This window comes from Triturus cristatus, chromosome 3_2 (assembly GCF_964204655.1).
Source record: "Triturus cristatus chromosome 3_2, aTriCri1.1, whole genome shotgun sequence".
NCBI classification, from domain to species: Eukaryota; Metazoa; Chordata; class Amphibia; order Caudata; family Salamandridae; genus Triturus; species Triturus cristatus.
Window position 1 is genome coordinate 353,194,901 of NC_140584.1, and position 25,210 is coordinate 353,220,110.

The following is a 25,210-nucleotide window of genomic DNA, read 5'->3' on the forward strand; positions in this document are numbered from 1 at the left end:
TACTGAATGTATATGTGGGTTATGACACCATTTTTATTTAGAGGGCATTCCATGTCAACATTTTGAAAGTCCCAGGTGTTGCACATAATCAGAAGTACCGTTAAACTGCAGGTCTGTGTTATTTGGAGCAGTCCACCACAGCCTGAGTAATTAGGCTCTATACAGGTAGACAGGCGCCAAAAACCTCTTCAAAAAGGAACGTAATGCGTGAGCACCTGATGCTAGGCAATTCCGGATTCGTTGATGCACCTGTTCAAAATGTTGAGGGCTACCAGTGAGACTCAGGTATTATCCCACACTAGAGCAGGATTAAAAATCAAAAATAGGCTCGCGTACCACCCCACGCGCCTTCTCAAATAGTTTGCTCTGCTGCTGCCTGCGCGATTGATAGTGACTCTCAGCTAAAGAACCTGCTCCTCTTAATCCGCTCGTTTTCTCTTAATCGCAATTCTCTCCAGTTGATTTTATGGGAGCTCGGCGAGGAAGATGAAGCTTTAGTTGACAAACTCCTATACAAAAGACACGTCTGCAAGGTCACTTGGGTGGCCAATCACGGAGCAAGTACAGCTACACCCAATATGGCCGTCACGCCTGTTTAGCTATGTAGTAGTATGTGGTCTAGCTTGTCAATGTACTCCTCCGCCTTCTCTTTAGAGCCGCAGGTGTGAGTGAGGCAGCGGCGTACGCATGCGCGAACGCTGGCAAAGCGGTAGCTGAGGCGACGAGTGGCAACAAACCCGTACATACGAGCGCGGTGGCGGAAGCGGTAGTAGCCGAGGTGGCGGCTGGCAGCTCAGGGGGTGGTATGGCGCACTATAAAGTGAGTATGCTGCGTTTCAGTATTTGCTTACGTTTGTTTTCCTTCGTGCTTCATTGTCTCACTTGTAATTAAATTAATTGCAGTGAGCCGCGGCTGCGTGTTACACTCGCAAAAGTAGAGCACTTCCTTTTCCTATCGAGACTTCACATGCCAACTCTACCGCCAACTCTACCGTACAGGGCTATGTCTTTCCCTCAAATTGCTTCTTGCCACTTTAGATCCACTACACTGTCTCTATTTCCCTTGGTGTACCTACTTTCTGATGCCTTGTTTCTTGCGTCATCTGCACGTAGTTTCCCATCCATGTTTGCGCTTTAGAAAGATCCTTCCTATTTTGTGTGGTCTCCCTGACCACGGGGAACCAATAGAAGACACTCAAAGATTGGTGGGAGCACAGTTAAGGTACTTCCCATTAGTGCGGGAGTGGAGTTTTTAGGAGGAACATTTGTTGTTCAATCTGTGAGGCGCTTTACTCAACGTACGGAATGGCACCCAGTCGTAAGGGGCGTAGTCTTATTTCCCTCTCTCTATAGATAGGCCAAACGTTGTAGTTTATTTTCTCGTCACTCTGCTGAGGAAGGGCCTAATGGAGTGCTAATGCTTGTGTATTGTAGGGGGTACTATTATTTTAGCTGCTTTTTTATGCACGCAGTCTTGCATTTATAATGCAACAATGCTACAATACATAATGCGACAGAGCTAAAAGTATTATGTACATTAGGACTCTTAATGTTTTGTGAGACTTATTTACGGCAGTCTCAGAATGCCAGCCCTGCACACTTTGTAGTTCCTTCCTATTCCCGCATTTCTGTTTAATCGTTTACGTCTGTCCGTCACCAGACGGAACTTGTTTCTCTAAAGAGTCTCAGACCTCAAGCGCTCCAATACCTGCGGGTCGAGTTCGCGCTATATAAATATACAAAAAAAAAAAGCATGCGATATATTAATACACAAACACAAAAATCCCAAACATGATAAGCAATGTCCGTTTTACGTTTGCTAAGGAAGTTACAAAATGGATAGTGGGCGACCATGATTTTCTTCTTTTTGTTTTATATTGTAATGTTTTTAGTTAACCACACACGTAAATATTGATTTGTCAGCCACTTTTGTGATAATTTCATGACCTGTTTTGATCTTCTTACCTAATGTACCTTTTTATTTTTCAACACTGAATGTTTATTTAGGCAGCCGACTCCAAGAGGGAGCAATTTAGGAGATATCTCGAAAAAGCTGGAGTACTCGATACGCTAACGAAAGGTAAGAGTTTCTCTATTTAGAGCACAGGATGTTCCTGTGATTGTAATTTAGTCTCATATCTTATGCAGAATGAATGGCGAGGCAAAGTGGGTAAAATAGAACTTTTCAAATGCCAAACTGTATCTTCATTCATTCAAAACATATTTGACAAACAGCAGGTGTCATAAAGTGCTGACATAGGGCCTGCTCCAGCACCTATCTAAACAATGCTGGTATGTAAATGTGGGTGTACTTGTAAAGCGCACTGTGACTCCATGGAGTATCCTGGCGCTGAAGACCGCTGGGGAACCCGTCCTGGATTTCCCTGTGAGATGGTCCCTTTCTGGGTATCTCCAAGGTGAAACCAGGCATCCCCGGCGTCTGTGGGGGGCCGTTGTAGAGATGAGGTAAGCTTAATGCCCAGAGTTGCCGAGTGTGTTCCTGGTTAGAGTAGGTACCGAGGCGAGAATTATCGAGTCCGTTTTGACCCTGGTCCACGACCCTGCTGCGTCGGGAATTGAACCCTGGTCCCTGGCCGATTCTCTGCTTACGGGTCAGCCGCCTCTAACCAGTGAGCCACACCTCTCTTATGGTATGCAGTTCCTAATGTGAAAACGGGTTGTAGGAACGGATCAGAAAACTCCAAAAGGAGTGGCAGAACAGGAGAGTGTTCTCCTTTTCGGAAAAAGGCCCTCACACACCCAGCCAGCTAGGTGTCTTGCTTCAACATCGGGACTGCTCCTACTCGGGCCGGTGCTGCAATGCCCGATCAGGCGCCCGTGATGGGGCCTACTTAGCGGAGATCTTTATTCCTTAAGCCGTTGGGTGACGTGCAGGTAAGGGCCCTAGAATAGTGTAGGTGAAAGTGATGTGTAGGGTAATGTGAAATTAAAATAGGAAAAGATGGTCCATTCAAAAAGATTTTAATGAGGTTGGCCACTTCCCTAATTAAAAAGAAAAATGCGCGTATATTCACTCTATGGTGTGAGGTTCTACGCTTATAAAAGAGGTCGACATGTTTCTTGCCCTTGTATCAAGTAGATGGCAATTCTTCAGGACCTATGAAGTACCACCTACACTTTTTGGTAGTGGTCACTTAACTATTATTAGTGAGCAGTGACCACCGTTACAGCACCCTAAAAAGTGGTGGTACCTGTAGTTCAGAAAAGTAAAATAACAACCTGTAAAGTAAACAGAATAACAACCGTCGGAATAAAACATCAATGCTATGTCTATCAGAGACCAGTTGTATTCATGAGACTGCCGCACAAAACAGTGTTTGTGGTGCATCACACGCATGCAAAAGGCCAGTGAATAATGGCATGCTTAGCACACAAATCCTATTTGTTATAAAACATACGAGCTAGTGGATGGGGAATCATGAAGTGGTAGAAGTTAAATAAGTGTATGAATAAAATGAAGGTTCTCACCCAATTAGGGTCAGCTATGGGCCGCAACAGTACCGGCCGGTGTAGACCCTGAACTGTAGTGTCCTGGTATATGGTAGAAGTTGTTTAGAAAAAAGAAACATATATTTGCCAGCAACAGCAGAACACATGAGATGTCGGTATGGTTAAGAGTTAGCACTCACAACAACCGGTGTAGACCCCCAAGAGTTCGAGTAGGCAGAAAGTCCTGTCTCGTTTGGCGGTGTGCGGAGGTAACCAATGTTGCGTGCAAACAGTCCAGAGGAATTAGAACCCGGAAGGAGGAAGCAACATATGCGTGTTCAATGGACTAGCGCGCTTGAGCGCTAGGTTGACCACCATGCGTGTACTACCCCGGGTCAGATTGCCTCTGAGGAAGCCGTATTGCGGCGGAAGGTTAGACCAGTAAAACCAAGTGGTAGATTAAAAGGGAGAGAGCGAGAATACCATAAAAACAAAGTGCAGCTGGCGCTGTGGTACATCACCTGTAGAGGCACCCCTCACAGTGGACGAGGCGAGAAGGTAAAACCTGCGTCGAGCGGGTGTGCTCTGACTGAGGACGAAATCACAGGTCGGTCAGTACCGGGTGAGTGTTCGCGTGGCTCGTCCCCAAATCAAGGGCGGGTGAAATGTATAGGAGCACCGGAAACAATGCCAAACAGCGAACACCGGGGACCCAGGTGCGGTCACATTTACTCACGGTTCCCCAGGAAGGAGTGCGGCGTCTGTCCTACCCCTTACTCAGCCAGTCCGGGCAGTGGTGAGCGCAGTGCTTGTTCCACTACAAGTAGCGGACAGCGGAGAAAAGGAGGGCGGTGCTGTCGGTACCTTCCGGGTAGCTAGTCAAGTCACTAGAGCGTAAATCCACTATGGGCGCCATGTTGGAATAGCGTTTCTCAAACAATCTGAACATCATGCTGTATAAGCCAACTAAACGTCAGAGACTCGAGAGGCTATGGTAAAGACTGTGTTGAAAGGAGATATGTATAACACTAAGTATTATTCACGACATGGAGACAAGAGAAAGATCCTTGATTATTCGAACTTACAATAATAGTGGGTAGAAAATATGTAAAATTAAAGGCGGGTGTACTAAAAGTATCCACTGTTATTCGCTGATAATGTGCATTGAAAAAGACTGTAGTCGAGGAAGGCAGCTGAGCAAAGGTCAATCAGACAGTGAAACAGGTCAAGCAATGGTGAATGACATCGTCCTCTCTAATCAATAAGGATTACTAAGTCAATTAGACCTTGTCACAGGTAGCATCAACCCTCATGATAACAGAAAAGGAACCATGTACTGTATGGCGGGGGGGGAAAAACAGGGGAAGATGTTAGTTGGTGTATACATACAACTAATCCACTTGTCATGAGGTTAATAGACTCCATGGGATGTCTTCATTGAGTCCTGCTTTATATGAAGACCGTCATAGAACCCACCGTTGTTCCAGGCGAAATAAAGCATCCCTGGACATACCTGGGTGTGATTCTAGTATGCCCCCTTCAAATGAGTCGGGGGGGGGGGATGTTGTGCTTGTTTGAAATGTGTGCTCATTTTGGTGTTGGTCTTGTAACATCTAAAATTACTCCTGTGTTCCATCATTCGTACTTTTACTGGTCTTGCGGTCATTCCTATATAAAGGAGGCCGCATCTGCATTTCAGTATGTAGATGCAATTAGAGGTGTTGCAATTAGTATGTGTTGTCAATCGCCAGGTCATACCATTGGGAAACTCCGTTCTTTAGTGACTTTGGTTTTGGGACAAACTGAACATGATCCACATGGAAAATGTCCCTGAATGGGTGGAAGGTCCCATAGTGTTTTGTATGTTTTTGTGGTGTTTCATGGGTCTTGTGTGTATCAACATGTCCTTGATGTTGCTGGTCCGATTGAAAGCGAACCTTGGTGTGGTGAAATTCAATGTGCCAGTGTTGAGGATGTCACAATGTTTGAGAATAATACTCCTCAGCCGATTAGAGGTGTATGTGGTAACACGTGATGGTTTTGTCTTGTTCTCTGATTCTGACCTCCAACAGACCATCACGGTTGTTGTTTCTAGCCCTTTTGTAAGCCGTATCAACCACCTGTCTGGGGTATTCACGTCGGAGAAGATCTTGTTTTAAAGTGTCTGCCTCTTTTTTTGTAGTCATTGAGGGTACTACAGTTCCTCCTGATGCTGAGGAACTGACCAAATGGTAAGTTTTGCCTGAGGGCCCTAGGGTGATGACTGCTGAAGAGCAGGAGACTGTTTCTGTCGGTGGGTTTACGATACAGGGTAGTAGAGATTTTTCCTTCCTCCAATTTTATCAAAAGATCAAGGAAGGGGATTTCACCTGCTGAGATGGTGTTGGTGAATTTCAAAAAGGGGTTCAATGTGTTGATCCAAGTGCAGAATTCGTTGCATTTATTGTGGTCTCCCTTCCAGAGGATAAGTATGTCATCGATAAATCGTTTCCATAGCAATATATTGGAGATGTAGGGGTGTCTGGGGTTGAAGATCTCTCGCTCCTCAAAGGCCGACATGTACATGCATGCCAGACTAGGAGCGAACGTGCTGCCCATCGATGTACCCTGCGTCTGGTGGTAGAGCTGGGTATCAAACTGGAAGTAATTTTCCGTTAGTGCTATCGTGGCGCACTCCATAATGAAAGACACTGGGGTGGGGGAATCCCATTCAACATTGTTTAAGGTATCCTCAATGACATCCAGGGTTGCTCTCTGGGGAATATTGGTGTTGAGGGCCTCAACATCCAGGGTAACCAGTAGGTTCACATCCTCTGGGTGTTGGGCCCCCTCAAGAAGACGTAGCACGTCAGTTGTGTCCCTGATGAAAGAGGAAGTCGCCTTGACCAAAGTTTGTATGAAGTGGTCGACAAATTTTGAAAGAGGCTCCAAGAAGGACCCAATGCCTGACACGATCGGTCGTCCTGGGACAGGGGTGATTGCTTTATGAGTTTTAGGAAGGCAATAAAAGTAAGGTACAATAGGTTCTTTTGTTGTCAAAAATTCTACTTCTTTCTTAGAGATCCAACCCTCTGATTCTGCTGAAAAGGTCATAGCAGAGATGGTGCTATGCAATCTGAGTGTGGGGTTCTCTCTTATGGGGGTGTAATACCTCCTGTCACTCAATTGCCTACGGCATTCGGTATCGTAGTCTACTGTGGACATGATTACAATTGCCCCACCCTTGTCTGCCTGCTTGATAGTGATGTTCTCATCATTCGCCAAGGCCTTGATGGCAGCGGTCTCTTCAGAGGGCAAGTTGTGGAATGGGGCAGGAGTAGTTGTCGTGTTGAATGTTTATTTAGGCTGCTGACTTCAAGAGGGAGCAATTTAGGAGATATCTCGAAAAAGCTGGAGTACTCGATACGCTAACGAAAGGTAAGAGTTTCTCTATTTAGAGCACAGGATGTTCCTGTGATTGTAATTTAGTCTCATATTTTCTGCAGAATGAATGGCAAGGCAAAGTGGGTAAAATAGATCTTTTCAAATGCCAAACTGTATCTTCATTCATTCAAAACATATTTGACAAACATCAGGTGTCATAATGTGCTGACATAGGGCCTGCTCCAGCACCACCAAACGCGCCCGCCAGATTCCAAGTAATTTTGTTGTCTGGCTGTCCCACTACGGTGCGGTTTAAATGCTCATAGTGCGCCTTATGACTGCACTGCCAGGGGACTGCCAATGGATGTTCCTGTATGGCATGGACTGAGCAGTCCATTGCATGCATCAACAGTGGTGCCTTCACATAGGATGAACCCAGGCTACGATATAACACCATGTAGTAACAGTAAATCCTCGGCTCATTTTACTGTTCTGCAAAACAATGATTGTTCACCTTTCAACGCTTTTTGCAAACCACTGCATTTTTAGCACTGTTGATTCAAACACTGTGGGCTTAATTACGAGGGCGTGGCGGCTACTGCCGCACCAACTGCCTTATTCCAACTTTCGCAGTTGGACTGCCATGAGACCACCGCAGCCACCAGGGGTCCGCAATCCCTGGCAGTGTTGTTGCGCAGCCTGGCAACTCTCTGCTTTAAGGTGGTGGTAACGGATTTTGCAAAACAACTAAAGGCAGTTGCTGTCATTTCACTTTGAAATAGAATTGAAAACTATGCTTAAACAGTCCAGTTTCCTGTTGGATTCATTTTGCTTTGAATATATTATTAAAGTTGATTGCTCTAAAAGCATTTTGTCCCTAGCCTAAGCGGAGATACAGTACACTTGTGAAGCAGCAAAAAAGCAATAGTAGCATGTAATTAACACAACTCTTGTTTATTCAGTGTTGTGGCAATATTTCTCATATTGTATTGCAAGTAATCAAAAGAGAACCAGATGTGACAGGGTAACTGCATATAAAAACATTCTTGTTCCAGTACTCCACATTTTGTTCCCCTGGAATCCTGCACCTAAACAAGTATATCATAATTACTTCCTTACATTCTCCTGACCGTTTGAAAGCACATTATCTGCACTCTTAAACTTTTCACTAATCCGTAGATTTTTAAATTTTAATGTATTTATTAATATTTTGTCTTTAGGTCACAAAAGAAACATTTTTCTTGGATGTATATAAAAAAATGAATATCAGTCAACTATGTCCTTGTGCACAAATATACCATCTTATATAGCACCATAAGTGCGAGCCAGAGCTCCACTCTCCCACAGCTGATACGTCGAAAGACAAAAGAGCGTACATAAGCAAGATACAGTACAGCAAACACAAATGTGAGATACATTTCATTCTTAATAGTTATACTTTAATAATAGACGCGGGCTCCTCATGCAAATGCGGGGAACACAACGGTGGTGGTAGTGCATACCGGTGATTGATGCAATGTGTAGGTCATCATGAAGTAAGTTGCAGAAGGGGGGGGGATCCCCAATCCAGTGAGTCAGGTGGTATTATCAGCAGCATCTGAGTCCTGGATTAGATGATAGTCCAACAGTCCCCGTATATCCCTGGGTCCTGCTGTGCAGTGTAACATAGGAAGGACACCAAGTGTTTCGGCCCATCAGAGTGGTCAACGTGCTGAATGTGGGGGCTCCTGGAGGAAGTCAGGGGTAGCATCTTTTACTTCATGTCACAGTCTGAGATATAGAAATGTATCTAAGGGTGTTGGTTGTCCGGCAGCGAGCAAGACTACACAAATAATGACTAGGCCATCTTCATACAAGTCCCGTGCCAAATAGTAGTGCTAGCCTGTTGCAGCATGTTTCGACACTCACTTTAATGAGTGACTGGAATTGTTGTCTGATAGTGTAATGGATGGTGAGTATAGCAGAAGTTTATCTACTTTATTGGCTAGTTTGTCCCATGTTGCATTGGTACATGCAACAGAATCAGGGAGCAGCGGTAGATGCTCGGGGTCCCAAATAGGTGGTAGAAGGGATCAGGGCCATGTAGCCCTGTTCAGTTGCCATGTGGGGCAGGTTTATACCAATATACGGCGTGATTCTCCTGTGCACATAGATAGTAAAGCTCCATGTCAGAGGAATCGCAACTTTCCTTCCCGAAGGGTAGAGTATTTCCCATTTTATTTGCCCCACCCTCCTGGGCTAAGCGTATCAACTATGTTCTGAGCATTTTAAAGAAGTGTCATGCCAGTGAATAAGGGATAGTAGGGAACAAATGCAAAAACTTCAGTAATATGACCATTTTCATTAGTGAAATTTGTCCTGCAAAGGACAAGGGCAAGGACAACCAGCTGGTAATAATGTCTGTTACACGGGTCGGAACCTTGCCATAGTTTTCACGCATAAGTTGGTTTTTATCTCTAGACACATCTAGGCCCAGATATCTAAGATTGGAGTCACACCATATTAGCAGAAAATCTGGTTGGAACCTCTGGGTTGAGTCAATTGGAGGGAAATATTATATTTTGTCCAGTTTATTTGGATGCCTGACGTCCCCAAAGTAAATACATTTGCGTAGCACAGAGTTCAGGCTATGTTGGGGGTCACAAAGATATAGTGTGATGTCAGCATAGAGCAATACTAAAATGTCTAATGGGGTATCTGATTCCTTATTGGCGGGGGTGTTGTCGAAGCTTGGCAGCCAGTGGTTCCACCGTAAACAGCAATGGTGACAGGGGTCACCCTCGCTGCGGTCCCCGAGTGATAAAAGAACCGTTCAGAGCATGATTTGTTGATTTGGACCTTGGCTGATGGATGGGAGCACAGGAGGGAAATCCATGTAAAGAATGCTGAGGGGAATCCCATGCATCGAAGCACGACCATTAAATAATCCAATTCTTGTGAATCAAAAGCCTTGGGTTCATCAAATACTGCAACTGTAAATAAATCTGGGTCAATATCCTGCAGCAATGCGAAGAGGGTGTGCAAGTTGTATGAGGTTGACTGCCCAGGTATGAACCCCGATTTGGTCCGGTTGGACCAGAAAAGTCATTAGTAGACTAAGGCTGTTCGCAAGGACTTGGGTCAGTATCTTAGCGTCAGAGTTGATGAGCGACAGGGGCTGGTAGAAATCGGATATGGCAGCATTTTTTGTCAGGCGAATATCATGGCCTCTCTCGTAGATGGGAGCACGCCATCCTCTTTTGCTTCACAATAAACTTCTTTTAGTAACAGAGTGAGAATGTGAATGTAAGCTGTGTAAAAATCTGGTGGTAGGCCATCAGGGCCAGGTGCTTTTCCTGACTAACTTTATTATAGCTTCCTGTATCTCACCCTCTTCTATATCTTCTACCAGGAATTCCCTTTGTGTGTCGCTTAGCCACCCTAGTGCAACATCCTCTAGATGGGTATCCACATCCGCCCCGTGTCCATTTGTAATATGTCCTGAGTATCCCGTACTAAGGTGCTGTCTCTGTCCGTACTAAGGTGCTGTCTCTGTCCGTAATCTCAATTACTGTTTGCAAACCGGGGCTTACACATCATGCATGCCCTGGTCGCTCCCCCTTGCCATATGTCCCCGCCTGAGCGTACTTTCCTCAGTATAAACATACACATTTTGCAGTTTTTTGTTATTCAGACTGGGGTGCCTTAATCTTCCTGGCCACTTCAGGGTCTCTGGGTGTACCCAACTGGGTCTCTAATTTCTTAATGTCTTCCTCTGTTAAGCTCAACTCTATGGTCCCGCAAAGCACCACCACTTTTAGCCATGCATAACACCCGTACTGTAACTTGTAAGACTTCCCAAATAGCACTCTGTTTGGGAAATGAATCACTTTTTCTATTTATAAAAAGTGTAATTTCTTGTCCCAGCTCCTCTATAAAGGGGGCATCTACGAGTAGCAGTGGAGAGACGCCACATCGCGTATGGCGAAGAACCCCGTGGGGTTGGAGGGGGGGCTCACTCCAGGAGAGCTGGGGAATAATCTGAGTAGGTGTGTGCTAAATGTGTAGTGGCCCGAATCCATGACCCCAGCCCTCGTGATAGAGGCCAGTAATCCAATATGTACCAGTTTGCATGCACTCCTAAGTAGAAAGTCCCTTCTTTTAGCTGTGGATGCAGTGTGCACCAGGCATCTAGCATCTCTCCTACTATCATAATGTCCTGGACACGTTCGTCAGCCACACTGTGGGAGGTAGAGGAGCCGTGTAGCCAACATCTGCTATCTGGCCCCATACTCTTTGAAGAATTAGGGGTCGTCAGTGTTTGGGCCATAGCAGTTGACAATAGTGAGTGAGAAAGATGCAATCTTCCACATATCAAGGTATAGCAGCCCTGGGGGTCATTACATGATCTCTGTGGGATGTACGGTGTGTCCTTGCAAACTAGTGTCGCTGTTCCATTTGAATATGAGCAATATGTAGCAAATTGCCTGTAAGATGCCCAACTTTTGGCAAAAGTGCTGTTGGTGGTATCAAAGAAATGCGTCTCTTGTAATAGAGCAATGTGTATGTTATACCTGTCTAGATATGCTAGTATGGGCCTAGGCTTGCATGGATCTCCCAGTCCTCTAATGTTCCATGTGAGGCAATTGATGCGGGAACTAGTGTTGCTGTCTCTCACAGATTTGATGTTTGTCATTCCTAAAGTAGTAGCAAAGAGCTAGTGGGGTAAACCAGACATGGCAGCACTGTCGGCTTGTTCATTCCTTCTATCAATCACAGACCCTTCTATCAACCTAATCCCGTCAGGGATATCCATCCCAATCAAACCCCAAGAACCAGAGATAGCTGAATACAGGATTAATTTCTATCAAATTGTGGTGTAGGACTGCCATCCATGGCACTACACAATCGGCAGCGATCCAAAGGAAGAGAGAGTAGGAATAAGATCAGAGAGGAGAAAATGGCAGCAAGAAGTAGTCAAACGGGGGGGAAGAGTCTACTGAGAGCAGGCAGTGAAGGTCGAATTGAGTATCAAGCAGAGGGTGATTGCCCCTGGAGAGTGAAGGACAGGGGGCACAGGAGTAAGAAGTAAGCAACCAAGTGTCAAAATCGGGTATCCTACAGTGGGGTCACCCAGAGAGCCACGTGGAACCCCCTCACCAGAGCGAGGGTCATCGGGGCATGTCATCGTATGTCCCAGATACCTCAATACCCAGCAGTGTAGCAAATTTCAATAGTATTATGCGTGATCAGGCACTTCAAGATTGTTCAGTGTAAGAATGTCAAAGGTGTATAGAGACAATTTGATGCTGATAAAATGTTTTAGACCTTCCGCAGCCTAGCTTAGTCAGACCGTGCATCACAAGCCATTGTGCTGCCAAGTTTGTTTGTTTGTTCTTGCTGGTGAATATCAGCCTAGTCTTGTTCCTATAGAGGGAATGAGGGCCTGGACGGGGGTGTTACTTCACTCTGTGGAGAAGCCCGCGCCCCATGTCATCTCATGGAGTTTCCTGCCTGTTGGGGGAGAGGTGAAGAGATAATCTTTGCCCATATGATATACGGAGCCATGCCGGATACAGCATTGCATAAGGGATGTCTGCTTGCCGCCGTTTTTGAGAGTAATATATTTTCGGAGGGCCCCTTGAACTGGGATTGTAAAATCTGGATAGATGGACACTGTGCCCTCAAATTGTTAAATGAGCTTGTCCAAAGCTAAATGAAGAGCAGTTTCTCTGTCGCAATAGTTCAACAGTAGCTTGGAAAATGCTTCAGTGCCGAATATGGTGGTGAGTAGATGCTCCACAAAGTCCTCCATTCGGCTAGAGTTGGTGGACTCTGGGAATCCCTATGACGCGTAGATTATTTCTGCGGTATTGCTCTTTTAAATCTTCATTAGTGGCTGATAGTCTTCCCATGTTAAGAAGCTGTCTTCACTGGGTTGCTACGGTGTCCTACACCTCGGATATTATGTGCTCTACCTCTGTTATGCATCCATCTTGTTTTTCCACTTTGTTGGTGATGGCATCCATCTTGGTGCACATGCTATCTATTTTAGTCTCAATTGACATGAGGCTTTGTTGAATAGCGGCAAGTAATATGTTTCATATCTGTTGCCTCTGTGGCCCCTATTATAGGGGAGTCTTCAGGTCCTGTGTTGTCCATACTGCTTCCAAACATTCAAGCAGATTATCGGGGCATCGAACTGCAGCTTCGTTTCTCCCCCATCCGTTTTTTTCCCCCATAGTTATAGGTGATAGCACACCCCAGGTCTCTAACGTCCAGAAGTGTAGTTTAGTTATCATGTTCCCCTGACTAATACCACTGTTGTATAGTGCGCACCAAAGTCCCTTAAGAGTTCCTCGGATCTCCGAATCGAAGGCTATCGCTGGGATTCCCCACAGCCACAAGGTCCTACCACACCTCTATGCTACAGCCAGAGGGGCACGAGCTGACCTGGATAGTATTGTGGTGGCACACAATCCGCAGTGTAGCTTGGCTGTAACGTGGAAGAACTGTCTGCACTTCAGCATCAAAATGCCGTACAGGTCACCAATAAGAGGCACCTCTATCTGGGCTCCAATGTGTATGGTGATCAGGAGGGATAGGCAAAAGCTTGTCTGTCACATGCAGTCCATAAATCAAGGGGAGGTAGTGTGCCAATTTGCCATCCCATTTATAGTAGTTCATATCTATGGGCCCTGCGAATAGGGTCTGCCAAGTAAATAGGCCCAGGGTGGCAAAGGTTCAGCGGGCCTTGCAGTGCTTTTCACCTATGGCGGCGATGATATCCCTGGCTTACTCTCCCCACCTCAGTTACTACAGTTACACATGCCTCCCAAATCCCCCGCTCGATGACCCTATGAAAAACAATCATTGATATGGCATCTCCTCAGCTGCAGGTAGTCATGTAATGATCTCCCCCTGGCAGGGACCCATACTGCCAGGCCCAAGCGAAGAGCCATGGTTTCCAGGCCAGGGTTGGGGGGGCTCCGGTATTTCCTCAGGCAGCAAGGCCCACGATCAGCGTAAGTGAAATGCCCACATCCACCTCCAAGTCCGGGGGTTCACCATGCCATTTCTCGCCCAGAGATGTTACCGGTAAGGAGCGGGGATAGAGTCTTAGGCACTGCACAACAGCACCATCCCTTATCGGCAGGTAGTCTCCGGTCCCGTCCTCTGCTGCACACAGGACCAGGAGGATCAATCTGCTGGGCTCTCATCTTCAGCCACTCCACCTGCTCTGCACCTCAGCGGGGACTGGCACCTCGCTGTCTCCCCTCCAGGTGAAAAGAGTACAGTGAGTACCCCACAGTATCTCTGCTGCAGCGTTTGCATCCTCCTCTAGTTTTCTCTTGCAGGTCGGAGCTCAGGCAATCAGTCGTTTACAGCCGCCATTACGAACATGTGGGCCCGTAGAAGGCTGACAGGCCCTTCTTCGCAGCTTGGCTTGATGTACCTCTTTTTTTTCTCTCAAGGTAAAGTAATATGTTGTCCTGTAGTGTTTGCTATCCGTAATATGACTTTTTATAGGTTCGATGTGGGCATCTGGGGCAGGGTATTTGCGGATGTAGACCCCAAACTGCAGGGGCCTCATGTATGTGCGACCCCCCCCCCCCCCCCCAATCAATTTCTGTTTGTGGTTTGATTGTTAGTGGGCGTCTCGGTGAATATCCTGATCATCCTGAGAATGCAAAACTGGTTCTAATAGCATGGAGTTTAACAGGCTTCATTGTAATATGCCTAATGATTTGGCAGTGCCAGACGAGTAGCTGCTTTCAGGTCACAATTTGCTCTTGGGGCACTAAGTAGTTTGGATGATTCATGATTTGTTTCCTAATGGATGTGTGGGCGACTATATATTGCAGAAATTCGGTTTGTCTTTGTGTGCTCCTAGCTTTCGTAAAGTCACAATGGCAGTAGCTCACTGGCTCTCTGAAAGAAACGTCTGTTTCTACTGATTCACATATAGTGGGGCTACACGGCTAAGCGCTATAGAATTGACATGATACAAGCAAAAAAAGGGGCACTCTCAGTTAAGTGTCCTAGGACTCCAATAGCGTAGAGGTAGATTTGGCTGCTCCATCATGCAACATACTAAACTCCGATCTAGGCGTGTCTTTGGCAGGTAGACCATGTTTTAAAATTGACCCCATCTGAAAAAGGTGAGGTCTTCCTGCAATTCCTACTAGAGGTTTGTGCCATCCAGTTCAGATGGGAAGCCACATCCCAGACACTGACCCAAATCATCCCTCCAGATTCTTCTCTACAGTTCAGGTGTGATTAATACCAGTTTTAAGTCCTATGTACGAGCTACCTTGGAGAGCAGTCTCAGCTGGCTAGTGGAGGGGAGTGCAGGCCTCCCCTCACTGCAAACAATCCCCATTCACTTTACTGCCTGGGAACTCTTGGTTGGGAGGGAGGAAATTTCTGTGCTACGTTTCTCATAATTACCAGTGAAGTTGTATGGTGGTATTGACGGGTCAGCAACCAGTCCTAATTTAACATTATTGGGGAAGGCATGCTGATACAGGCTATAGTTTAAGCTAAGTACCAGTGTGTCCCACTTTGCATAATACCAGAGTAATATATTTCCAAGCACCCCCCTGAAGAACCCTGCTGAATCTCTTTTCAGTATATGCATTGATAAAAGGATCTGCTTTACTAAGGCACGGTATGCTAAATTCTATTGTAATGTTTCAAGAGCTATATATAATATATACGACTTTTAAAATACACACATTCATCTACTTGTTTGGTGACAGCAAGCAACCCCTCATTACAAATAAGGCAAAAGTAAGACCTATTATGTAAAAGAAAAAATATATCGGATGGTTTCGGAGCATAAACAGTTAAAAAGTAGGTCTAAAATTTCCAAGCACTAATAAAAAGATTGGTTGGAGCAATAATTGATTGATTCTTTAAAAGTCCTGATATTTGCCACATTGGAGAATCTTCAAAGGTATTGTTTACGTAAACATAATAAATCAGGGCAAATGCAAAGAATTTGTTCAATCGATTCAGATTTATAACCACATGGATGACCTAAGCCAGTGCCCTTGAGGAGAAGATTCCAAGATCCTTCAAAATGGTGCAAAGGAATAAAGAATAACCTAAATATTAGGCATTTCCTCTTCTTGGTTGCCATAAGGTTGGAATCAAGTTAAGGTTGTATTTGGGTGCTATAAGAGTTATAAATTCACTATGTTTTATAATTTAATAGTGTGAAGAATTCCTCTTTGTAGTTGTACCTGAATGAACTTTTTTTAACCACTGTTGCTGTTCAGAACAAGGCAAATTCTAAAGAGTAGGCAGGTTCAGGATGTTGTGCTTCTGATCACTACACCAGTGCCATCTAAATTCAGATCCAGGTTTTAATATTTATTGCATTTTAATTCCTTGATAGATCTTTTATGTTTAACTATTAGTATTGCTACATTTATGCATATAGTTTATTATTGAAGCATTATGAAAGCTGATCAGTGGTTTCAGGTACAGCTCCAGACTGAGTTTACTGTGTGGGGTAGCTGATTGTACCTTTAAAATTCATTTAATGGTGCTCATGTAATTTTTTTTCTTCTAATTCTGTTATTGTCCTGCAATTTAAAAACTGGAGACGCATAAATTAGCATCGTAAAATGCCTTATTGTTAACATCTTGATTGATTTGATTGCTTCCCTCCCGCCCCCCCATAGGATATCGCGAACCTTCCAATGCATTTCGTGATTAGTCTTTTTTTTTTTTTTTTTTTTTTTTTTGCTTCCTAGAGTGTGTATGTTCTATCCAGAATAACTTGGAGCAGTGCATCCCGAACATTTTTGAACTACTAACTTTTGTGACCCACCTAGCTATAATGGACATGAGGCAGACTATTTTTGTCTGTCACTAAAGCATTGTATGATAGCACACTATCATTCTCAGACAGTATACTTTCCATTGCAAATTGGCACATATGTACAGTTTTACTGATAAGTCTATATTGTACACATGATATGGTGTGGAAATCCTGGTTTCAGTGAATATTTATCATTTGTCTATCACCAAGTAGTGCTTTGATTTGCTTTGATACTATTAAAATCTTAGTTTTCATCGCACTATAAAATTACAAAAAAAGTGCTACATTTTTCCTTTACTAACTGCTGAATGTTTACAGTTCATTAACCGGTATTTATTTACATTTTATGTTACAAAAAAGGACATCTCACAGCTTTTCCTTTCGCACTCACTATACTCCAGAAAGATTGTCATAAAATACTTAACTTTTCTTTCTCTGACTGCAAAGTGAGTCTTTTTTTAAGCGCCAATCTTTGTTAAAAAACATAAGCAGTAATGTGTGTTAAGACCTAGCCTGACATTTGACGTGTATTTGAAGCACAGCCAATGTTTCAAGAGAAATACAGTATTAAAAGGCATCTGTATTTATTGCTTTGACTTTTGTGACCCACCAAAAATCTATTTTTGCGAGCCATAGTTTGGAAACCACCGACTTCTAGTCAACAGTAGCACCCAAATCTGAGTAACTGTCAAGTTCTTTCACAGCTACATGCCCAAAAGGCCAAGTTGTAGGTTTTACTCTTTTTCCAAATAGGATGACTTTAAGTTTTGAATAATAAACTTGGAGTTCATTTTCCAGATTGTGAGCCTTCAGCTTGGATAGCTGATGTTTCAGGCTTTTGGAGGTTAATAAAAGGATCACAATATTGTCGCCCTAAGCCAGATGGGTAAAACCCTAGATTATTGTTAGAAATGGGGGTCTCTAGTTGGCAGTGGTGTACACCCTGTCCAAGTAGGGGCCCTTCCTTCTAGTTCGGATGAGTAAAGTACAAACCTAAGTTCGCCTGTGCTCACCCTTTGGTAGCTTGGCACAGAGCAGTCCGTGTAAACTACAGAGGCAATGTGTAAAGCATTTGTAAATAACCAACAGACACATTGAAAACAGCACAAATGGACACCACACCATATTTAGAAAAATAAAGTGTCTTTATTTAAATCAAACCAGACCAAAATGAGAAAAAATCAACATGCAGTTCAAAAGATCACTTGTAAATGGTTTCTTGCAAAAATATAGCTCTCAGAAGACAACAGCTCCAACTGGGGCTATCTCGACGTCGTGACTGGTACAAATCCAAGGTACGGCACCGATCATGAGGTGCGCGGGATGGCCACGGAGTCCCACAGACCCCCAGAGAAACACTACCTTTTGTGATGATCAAAACAAGGGTGTCTGGGGCGGTGATGCTGTGCCTGTGTCAGGTTGTCTGTTCTTTACTGCTATGCAGAGGAGGTGAGGCATCTGTTCCTTACTGTTGAATGTTCACATTCAGGTTTTTATCTAAATCTGTAAAAGTGTAATGTAAAGTTAAAAAATGCATATCTTGCTTCATCAAGCCCCCCCCCCCCTCTGATGGCGAATCAAGCCACCACGATATCTACTCATCACAGATTATGGGTTTGTAGTCGTTAACCACTTTCTTTTACACTTTTTTATTTTATTTTTAAAAATTTTCATTTTGTAATAGTTGTTACGTTGTTCATCTTCTATTGCAATGTTCGTTCTTGTTCTTTTCACTACTTGTTTGTCTTTCCAATATTTTCAAAATTTGATAGATTATATCATCAACAATATGCACAAAGAGTTTGCCACTAAAGGTTTCAAGATAGAAATCACCAATTCATTTCCTGAGTTACCTAACCAGTTACTGACCGCTGATAATCCCTTATCTATTGTTTCCTATGCGCCATCTGCTTTTTTTATTTTCTTAAATCCTCATTTGTCAGTAATGTTTTTGATGTAACTTTTTAAGTCTTTGCTCTTATTTTATGTACGTGCAACAATGTCGGACCTTAAATCAACAGACTCTGTCTTCCTTCGCGAGAAGGCTATCAAGGGCAACTCTTTTTGAATCGCTGTTGATCTTATTGAAATTTCTACATTTATAACCTCTTCCCACATGTGCAGGACCATGATAATGTCTCGCCATAGGTGGTAATGGACTGTCAGGTAGTACAGGTCTGCCATCTGTGTAAACCCACACTTTATTTTTTTGTTACCTCCTGCTCACATCAAACCTTGAAATTCAGTTTCGATCACTTGCTCTTGTAGCTTCCAAACCTCTTACCAGGTATCTACTGCTAACAACAAAAAATTGCAGTCTGTGATGTTTCTTTCTAAATGTCTTAAGTATGCATATTTAATGAAAAATATTTCGCCATTTCATCGGCATATCGATTTCAAACTGAAGCATAGTCCGTGCCCTGCCTATGAGCAACACACTTCACAACTGCAATTTGGGCAGTCAATTGTAGGGACCACAAAAGGACTTTCATGCACTCTCCGTTTCGTATTGGTGAACCAGAGTATGTCATGAACCCACGCTATGCCCACAATTGTCGAAGTCATGTACAACTCCAAAGCAGTACTGCCTATCGGTGTAAATTTTAACTGAGTTGCTCTGAAAAGCTGCAAGCCTGTGTCAAGGCATCAAGAACCTTGACTTGAGCAAACTACACTTATTGCAACCATGATGCTTCCACAACACCTCCAACTGTACATACAGTGTGAGCAGCTTTCAGATTTCCTTTGTGTTTCAAACCGAATCCATCAACAAACCCAGGATCAGATTCAGGCTATGGTTCTTCCAAAATGTTGGGACGCGGTTTGGTACATAATTTAGTCACATCCAAGCAGTCATGTTCAACTTAATCAGTCCCTTTCTCATTTCCAGGTATTGGCACCAAAGTAGCTGGATTCAAAATCATGCATCTTTTGAGCGTCACATTTCTGCACCAAGCAAGATCTGTTCATACTTCGTCAAAAGACTGTTGGGGGGAATAGAGGCCACACCTAACCCCTTTGCCCCCCTGTTGGATCTTAATGGCTTAGATTGACAAATTGAGGGCAAATGTATAGCACAGGTAGGTCACGTCTGATGAAAGACCAACATAGGAAAGTGAGCCTAGTGGCGTAAAGGAAGGTCGTCGTTCTAGCTGCCCAAATTCCATCAGCCCAATAGACACCCATGCGGAAGACACAGTCCGTTATACTCCCCTCAAGTTGGAATACTGAGGAGATTTAAATCTCTTTTCCTGGAATGTGGCAGGCTTAGCCTCCAAATTTGAGGACATCAGATGGATTCAGTTTACATGATCGTTCAATATTATTTGTATTCAGGAGACCTTGGCGGTGATAAATTCTTCATTGAAGAATATAATACATTCTTTCTCCCAGCAGAGGGTTCCACTTCAGGCAGACCTGGGGAAGGTTTAGTTATGTTTATAGCCCTTGGGCTTGGCGGATCTGTGAAGCAGTCGAACTGTGTCTCTAAAGTGGCACAAGGCCTTAAACTAGTAGTAGGGAAAGTGTTGAGGCTAACAATTAAATTTTACAATGCCAAAAGAAAAGAGTGGGGCCACTCTAATCTGTTGGAGTTAAGCGGCCTCCTGGAAACACTACAGGGTGACCAAAGATTGGCCAGATCTCACAAGACTTTCCCATATGCAGGGTCACAGAGGATCTGCACATGAAGCATTCTCCAAATTGCAGTGAATGAAATGCACTTTTAAATACCCGTGGTCAAATTCACGCTAGATAAGGTACCTAAACTCTCAAACTGTGACAAGCCGCCATCTTATAAAGGGGAGGATGTGCTACAACCATTGACTTAATTTTTTTCTCACCACCCATGGGTCGTCTCGTATCTTTTTAAAACTCTACATAGTCGCTTAAGTGACCACAACCCTCTGAATCTGGTAATCGATGCAGGGCATCCAGATAGCGCTAGGCAGTGGAAATATGGGCACATTATCAGCAACAGATAAGGGGGGGGCTCCTACGGTGGTCACAGGTGGAAACTAGTGTTTTTAATCATTCTCTTTTTAAATTGCGGCAACAGGACATAGTAAAGTGTTACGATACGTCCTCCTCAGAAGAAGCAATAGCTTATTTATTGGTTTGACAGCGAGTGCTCCAAGGCACACAGGAACCTTAAATTGGCCCTGAAACTGAGCCCACATAATAGATCCTGGGTGGCTAGTTGTCGGAGGAATTTTAAAAGGGCCATCAAGTAACGGAGGAGCCTGTTACAAAAACAACCTTTGGATGCGTTGATGCAAGCACTCTGAAAGATAGCACTCTAAAAGATAGCACTCTTTTCTGGAAGGTCATTAACAGTCCCTGTTTTTCTGAACCGGACAAACCAAATTTATGTCATCATATTACCTCTGAACCATGGAAGGCTCACTTCCCGGCTGTTTACAACTACGGTCATGAAGAGGGAGTCATTAATGAAATACAGCCCTTGCCTTGTGAGGTGCTGTTGGAAAGTGGATTATTGGTAGGGGCAAATGTAGATCTGCCACTGGCAATAAGGCCATTACACCTGATAGGACTCAGCATAGGTCTTAGAAAATTATTCCCATGCTCAACCCTTGGTAACGTGGCTGCTTGCGGACAGGCTTAACTTCAAAGACAGGTATGTAAAGCATTTAAAAACACAAATTCAGTAAATAATTAAGACCCCACATATCCAACACCAATTTATAAAAATAGGGAATGTTTTTAGCTTTAACATGACACCAAAATGACACAAATCCAATGTAGGTAACCGGAGGTATGAATTTTCAAAGATTTAGCATTATATAGCACTTAGAAACCTACAGCACCTTATTTGGTTATCTGGTCGCGATAGACTGGCTCAAAGTCAAAGTTTCAGGCCGACCGCGATGGAACCCTGGGCGGCTACTACTCGTGGTACGTCCCGGTCTTCGGACTTAGAAACTGTTCTGGAGCCTTTCTTCGCGGGGTACCTCGAAGCTCTCAGCCAGTCCAGATTCTGTGATCGTTCGCCGCATTACCTTGCAGTGAGCTCCCGGTCAAAGTTATGGAAGTCCGAACTCCTGAGCGTTCCAGTGGAGCAAACCAGGATCCAGTGGAGCAAACCAGGATCCAGGCCGACCCGCGGTTGAGGGTAGACTGCTTGGCTTTCGCAGTTGCTCCCGGTCACCTTTTCTTCGTTCAAACTTAGAAACTTTTACGGCGCTTTTTCTTGCGGGGTCCCTCGATGCTCTTCACCTGGCCGGATTCAGTGAGGGTTCGCCGGCCCTGGATTTCTTCTACTCCTGGTCAAACTCTGAAAGTGGGACCTATGGAGCTTTCAGCGGGACGAACCTGGGTGGCTTGGCTGACTCGCGGTTGAATGCAGGCGGCTTGGTTGGCTAGGTTGAGTCGGTCTCTCTATGGACCTTTTTTTCAAAGTTGCTCCAAAGTTCTCCAAACTTCTTGAACTTCTTCCTGAAGTTCCTCAAGGGTTCCAAAGTGTCTCAAACTAACTCCAAGGGTCTGGAAGCTCCAAGATGGTCCTTGAAAGTTGAGGACTTCAGTTCCCACAATCTACTTGGACAAAACCCTTACAAATCCACTGGTGTTATCCAGGTTGAGGATCCTTGGTGGTGATGGTCCAAGTGAGCTCTGTTAACCTGTGGCTTGCAGGAAGTCCACTCTTTAGTTCTTTTGCAGTAAGTTAATCCACAGGGCTGTAGTTTTCAGCTGGTGCAGTCTTCACAGGGCAGACCTTAGAATTTTGCACCCCAACTTCTCAGCATGGCAACGTCTTGCTTCCTCAAGTTTCAAGCAGCAGATCTGAGAGGCTCTGTCCCTCTCCGATACTTATTCCAAGTTCTCTGGGACAAGCAGGATGTCACTGCTGACCAATGGGAGCAGGGCAATTCCCCAAGAATATGACCACATCCTGTAGAGTGTGGCATTATTTTGTCCCAGCGTGCACCAAATCCTTTTAATTTATAATGGCTGATTTTCCAGCAGGGAGGTAAGAGCTGGCTAAACACACCCCTGGGATGGCTTACTTTCCATAAACACCCCCCCCTTGCATCTGCATTCCTTCCATAGGCCTAACTCTGGCTGAGGTGAAAAGTTTAGAGTTGTAAATGACACAAGGCCTCCTCGTCTCTTTGAAACACCATGGTTTACGACTACTCTCCCCTGCTCTGGCATTCCAGTGTAGCAGCACACTGCCCTCCCAGCAAAGCTGGTTAACCCCAGGGGTTCTTTATCACCTCTTTAAGGCAGCCTGGCTAATCCACTTAACTCTGACTGTTAGACCTGGTACCATTGGCGTGAGTCTCCATTTTTTCTGATTGTGTCCTCTGTTTTTGATATGTTTTGCTGGTTTAGATGCTTTGGGTACTGTGCCACTGCTATTCAGTGCTACAGTGCAAGTGTTACCTATGTTAAATTGATGTATTGATTAGTGACTGGGTTATTGATTTGTTTGTCAGACCCTAGTACAGTGCACCATGTGTGCCCAGGGCTTGTAAATCAAATGCTGCTGGTGGGCTTGCAGCACTGGTTGTGCCACCCACAGAAGCAGCTTGTAAAGTGTGTCTCAGGTCTGCCATTGCAGAGCCTATGTGCAGTCTGGTAGTGCCATGCTGACTGACCAAGTGCACCCACTTTCCAGTCCCTAAACTGTCCCTTATCTTCATATCAGACACCCCTATGGTAGGCCCAAGGGCAGGGTGCATTATAAGTATAAGGTAGGACATGCCCTGGTGTGTGTGGCATGTCCTAATAGTTAATTACAGCTATTTTCGGTTTTTCACTATTGCAAGGCTAGCTGTTCCCCATAGGCCAGAATGGGCAGTTTGATTATTACATCTTATAATCCTAACTGACTCAGGGAACATGGTAGAAATTCGAATTTATTATGCCGGAACTCAGAATGATAAAATACATCTTTTAGTGAAGTTGGTTTTAACATTGTGTTTTAAAATACCACTTTTAGAAAGTAGGTATTTTCTTGCTTAACTGTCCAAGCCTGCCTCTGCTAGGTTGTGTATTGTGTGTCTGGTTCTATGAGTGACGGGGGCTGGGGAATTCCAGGGGAGAGGGTGAGTCAGCACGGGGCTGAATAGGAAGATCTGCATGTAGATGGGTGGGAGGAGTTGCACCTGGGACCTGAATAGGGCTGTGCCTTCCCTCCCCAATGCTTCTGCCCTGCACTCTGAAAGGAAAGGAGGAGTCAGGTAAACAAAGTGCTCCAGAACTGGGTTGGACTAGGCAAAGGCCTCTCTGCCTTAAGAGAACAAAGAGAAAAGTTGTATAAATATGGGGACCCAGACCCCAAGACTTTATATCACTTCTGGAACAACAAGAAGAAACCTCTGCCAAGAAGAAGAACCAAAGGAAGCTGTGGGAGTGGACTGCCCCCCTGCCAGTGTGCTGTGTTGCTGGGTTGGCCTACAGTGGTGTCTTCAGTGCCAAGGATAGGAGAAGGAACTTTGTGTGTACTTAATCATCTTGCAGAATATTTCTCCAAGGGCTTGAACTTGTGCTTGCCTCCTGCTGAAGTCTCAGGGACAACAGACTTCACCCCTAGCTCCCCTCTGAATTTCCTTGCTGGGAATTCTATCTGCAGAAGCCTGCGTGTCGCTGGTAGCTGGAAGCGCGATGCAACGAGAAGAAGCGTGTCGCTGCCGCAGCTGTAGTCCTCGCATTGCCGGAGAAGCATGCTGCCGCATCGCCCAGAAGCGTGCCTTCGTCGCAGTGGTCTGCCATCGCATCATCTGAGAAGCGTGTCGCAAGTTCTGTCGCAGCTCCAAAGTAGAGTCACCGCAAGGCTGCCAGGGTATGCCGCATCGTCTCAACGTCGTCGCATCAAGGGCGCCATCTTATCGCATCGCACTGGATTGTCGCATCGCATCGAGGCGCCATCTTGCCGCATCGCAACTGGGCTGAAGCACGAGAATCTACGCATCACCTCCTCTCCGGTAAGGATCAAGACGCATCCCCTACTCTGCGTAAGCATTGAGGTGCGACACATCGTCTCACCCGCATCAAGGTACCGACAGATCTCCAATGCTGCGTGCCTTTTGTTTATTTTGCGTTACGCATGCAGGTACTTTTGTGAGAACTGTCGCATTTACCATCAACTTGAACTAAGTTAACTCTACCATCTTTAAGTCAATTTTGAGTACAGTATTATGGATCGTTGTCGTTTGTGGTCTTGTGTTAAGTCTATATAAAGAATACTTATTTTTATAAAACCTGTGTGGTGTCCATCTGTAGTGTTTTCAGTGTATTACTGTGTGTTCACAAATGCTTAACACACTGCCTCTGAGATAGGCCGGTCTGCTCGTGCCAAGCTACCTAGGGGGTGAGCAGGGGTTATCCAGTAGTGTAATCCCCTTTCCCTGACTTAGAAGCAAGGGTCCCTATTTGGTCAAAGGTACCTACATCTGCCAACTAGAGACCCCCAGTTCTATCACTGACCATTAGGGACAGACCACTGGAAGGCTGAATCTGGACTTACAAACAAAAAAGTCTTAACTTCTTGAATGTACACTTTAGGAGAAATTCAACCATATCATATTCTTGAGTTTATTAATACCATTTGGGGAAGTCTTT

General features: G+C 44.7%; 1 protein-coding gene across 2 annotated transcripts in view; it reads left to right on the forward strand.

The window, feature by feature from the left end:
* The first annotated feature begins 209 nt into the window (after positions 1-209).
* The window catches only part of MYCBP (MYC binding protein), a 76,534-nt gene continuing 51,533 nt past the window's right edge, over positions 210-25,210 (forward strand). The window contains exons 1-2 of one of the 2 annotated variants that reach the window (XM_085647866.1): positions 210-285; positions 2,008-2,080. In XM_085647866.1, the coding sequence (XP_085503992.1) occupies positions 244-285; positions 2,008-2,080 (115 nt within the window). In that variant the 5' untranslated portion in view covers positions 210-243. Of the gene's footprint in view, positions 821-2,007; positions 2,081-25,210 lie in introns of both variants that reach the window. The other variant, XM_085647867.1, reaches the window with a different exon arrangement.